Source organism: Pteropus alecto, unplaced genomic scaffold (assembly GCF_000325575.1).
Source record: "Pteropus alecto unplaced genomic scaffold, ASM32557v1 scaffold41, whole genome shotgun sequence".
NCBI classification, from domain to species: Eukaryota; Metazoa; Chordata; class Mammalia; order Chiroptera; family Pteropodidae; genus Pteropus; species Pteropus alecto.
Genome location: NW_006430464.1, coordinates 1,636,178 through 1,638,497, shown reverse-complemented (window position 1 = coordinate 1,638,497; position 2,320 = coordinate 1,636,178). Strand labels below are relative to the sequence as shown.

The following is a 2,320-nucleotide window of genomic DNA, read 5'->3' as shown; positions in this document are numbered from 1 at the left end:
TGCTGAACGCCCACAGAGAAATGATGCATGAGTGAGAAACTTCTATGACGTTCAGTCTCTGGCTGTCGGGGTTATTTCTTTTAACAGTCAGCCCTCTATGACTAATATGGCATCTGTCTCTATCCTAGGCCAGGAAAAGCTCAAGCCTAGAAACAAGATCTGCTTTTTAAAGTTCCCGGTATCCACCGCAAAGCCTGGCACACAGCAGGCACCTAGAAATGTTTGATGAATGAATAAGCAATGTCCTGGGGGAGTTTCCCTGACCTTCCCAACCCCTGACCCCATGACCTTCCAGTTCCTTTATGCTAAGAGTTCTCGAAGTGTGGTCCCCGGGCCAGCAGCATCAACATCACCTGGAAGTTTATTAGATATTCAAATGATCAGGCCTTGCACCAAACCTACTGGATCAGCAATCTGTGTTTTAACGAGTCCTCCACATTATTCTGATGCATGCTAAAGTTTGAGAACTCCTGCTTTATACTTTCACTTCCTATAACCCTCTACATTCCAAAACACCTGTAGTGATGATCCCAAAATTGCACTCACAGAGTCAACTGCATCAGGGGGTTCCACAAAGGCTGAAAATTCCACCAGCTGCAACCGGGCAGTGCCCAGGGCCCGAGCCTGCCAGGCTGGGGGTGACGGGGCAGGTGGGGGCACGGCAGGAGGTGAGAGGGCTTGGGGGGGTTCATACCCTAAAGACAGAGAAGAATAAACAATAAAAATTGCTAACATTTATTGACTATATCAAGCGCTATTCTCTTGCCTGCCTCCGCTTAGAAGCTGAAAAAGCTAAATACTCACTTTCCCAGCCTCCCTTGCAGCTAGAGGTGGCCATGTGACACAGTCCTGGCCAATGAGACGTTAGGGGAAATCTGCTGGGGGGCTTCTGGGAAGGAGTTTCTTCCTGAATGAAAAAGACAGAACTTTGGGAGGAGAAAGCTTTTGGTTCTGGACAAGTCCTGCTTGGGATGTGATGCCTGGAGTCACAACAGCCATCATGGCACAGTAAGACAGAGGCCAAGGGACCTACAGAGATGCCAGTCCTGATATTGCTGAGCTGCCGAGCCAGCAGAGAAGCAGCCCACCTCCAGACTTTTTGCTGCGTGGAATCATTAAAGCCTTTATTATTTAAGGCACTCTTAAGTAGGGAATGCTGTTACTTGCGGCCAAGAGCATTCTTAACGGATGAATCTGTGGAAACTAAGAGTAATTTTTCATCAACGTGAGTTCGTAGGACCACGTCAGCATGGACTTCTGGAAGCCATCTTTGCCGCCAGATGGGCAGGGCTTGACTGGGAATGAAGCCACCGGAGGAAGGCAGAACCAAATGAGTCCTGAAGCTACCACCTGACTCCCTGGATCCAGCTATGCCTGAAGTCCTAACTCCTGAAATATCAGTTACCTGAACCGATACATTCCTTCTTGTCTATTACCTAGCTTGATTTGGGTTTCTGTCACTTGCAGCTGAAAGAATTTTGACTAATACACCTCCCAGCGAATGTCCTTTAGGCTAGTAAATGGCAGAACACAACCCCAGTGTTCTGGCTACAGACCGCAAATTCTGCCGCTCATCCTTCCATACCCCACACACCCTAACTCAGAGCTGGACATCAGTTCAGAACGTGTCCCCAAATTCATGGAAGGTTAAAAGAAAGGCAGGGTTGACGAAAGAGATGGGAGACAAGGGACAGAGGAGAGCAGACTCTTACCTGGGAGTTCAGTAGATGGGAGAGTCAGTGACAAGGAGAATGGTGTCTGCGAGAATGGCTTCACGCTGAGGAAGAAAGGAGGCTGAGGGTCAGCAAGATGGAAAGAGGCTAATCGTACCAGCTAGCATTTACTAAGGGGCCGGGACAAGTTGGCCCCTGTGCTAGCACGTTATGTGTGCGTTTTCATCAAAGCCTCACAGCCTGGGAGGTAGCTGTGATTGTGGCTCTTTTCTCCTGTTTGCACGGGAGAAACCCCAGGGGTCAAGTGACCAGCCCAAGGTCACACAGCTGGGTGCGGCGAAGCCTGGACTGGAACCCAGGTCAGTCCCAGCCGCAAGCCTGCGGACTTGACGATAGTTTGGGACCTCTCACGAAATGGCAGAAAGAGAACAGAAACGAGGTTCCATGAGGTGAAAAGAAAACACGAGAATAAGAAATCTGGAGAAAGAGGAGGCTAACGCGTCAGGAGGGCGGGGAGAAAATGACCAGCGGCTCAGAAATGGGACACAGGGCCAAACTTGGGTGGGAAGGCAGCATAACAGCATCTAAAGCAGTGTGTCCAGTAGAACTTTCTGTGATGGTGGAAATGTTCTATATCTACGCAATCC

At 49.4% G+C, this 2,320-nt stretch overlaps 1 protein-coding gene across 6 annotated transcripts in view; it reads right to left on the bottom strand.

The window, feature by feature from the left end:
• TEAD2 (TEA domain transcription factor 2) overlaps window positions 1-2,320 on the bottom strand; it is a 14,084-nt gene that overhangs the window by 5,546 nt on the left and 6,218 nt on the right. For all 6 annotated transcript variants that reach the window (XR_003046963.1, XM_015592403.2, XM_006905039.3 and 3 more), the window contains exons 8-9: window positions 1,713-1,777; window positions 547-695 (exon numbers count right to left, since the gene is read on the bottom strand). Coding sequence is in view for 5 of the 6 variants with exons in the window: in XM_015592403.2 (XP_015447889.1) it covers window positions 547-695; window positions 1,713-1,777 (214 nt within the window). In the remaining variant the exon portion in view is untranslated. The remainder of the gene's footprint in view (window positions 1-546; window positions 696-1,712; window positions 1,778-2,320) is intronic.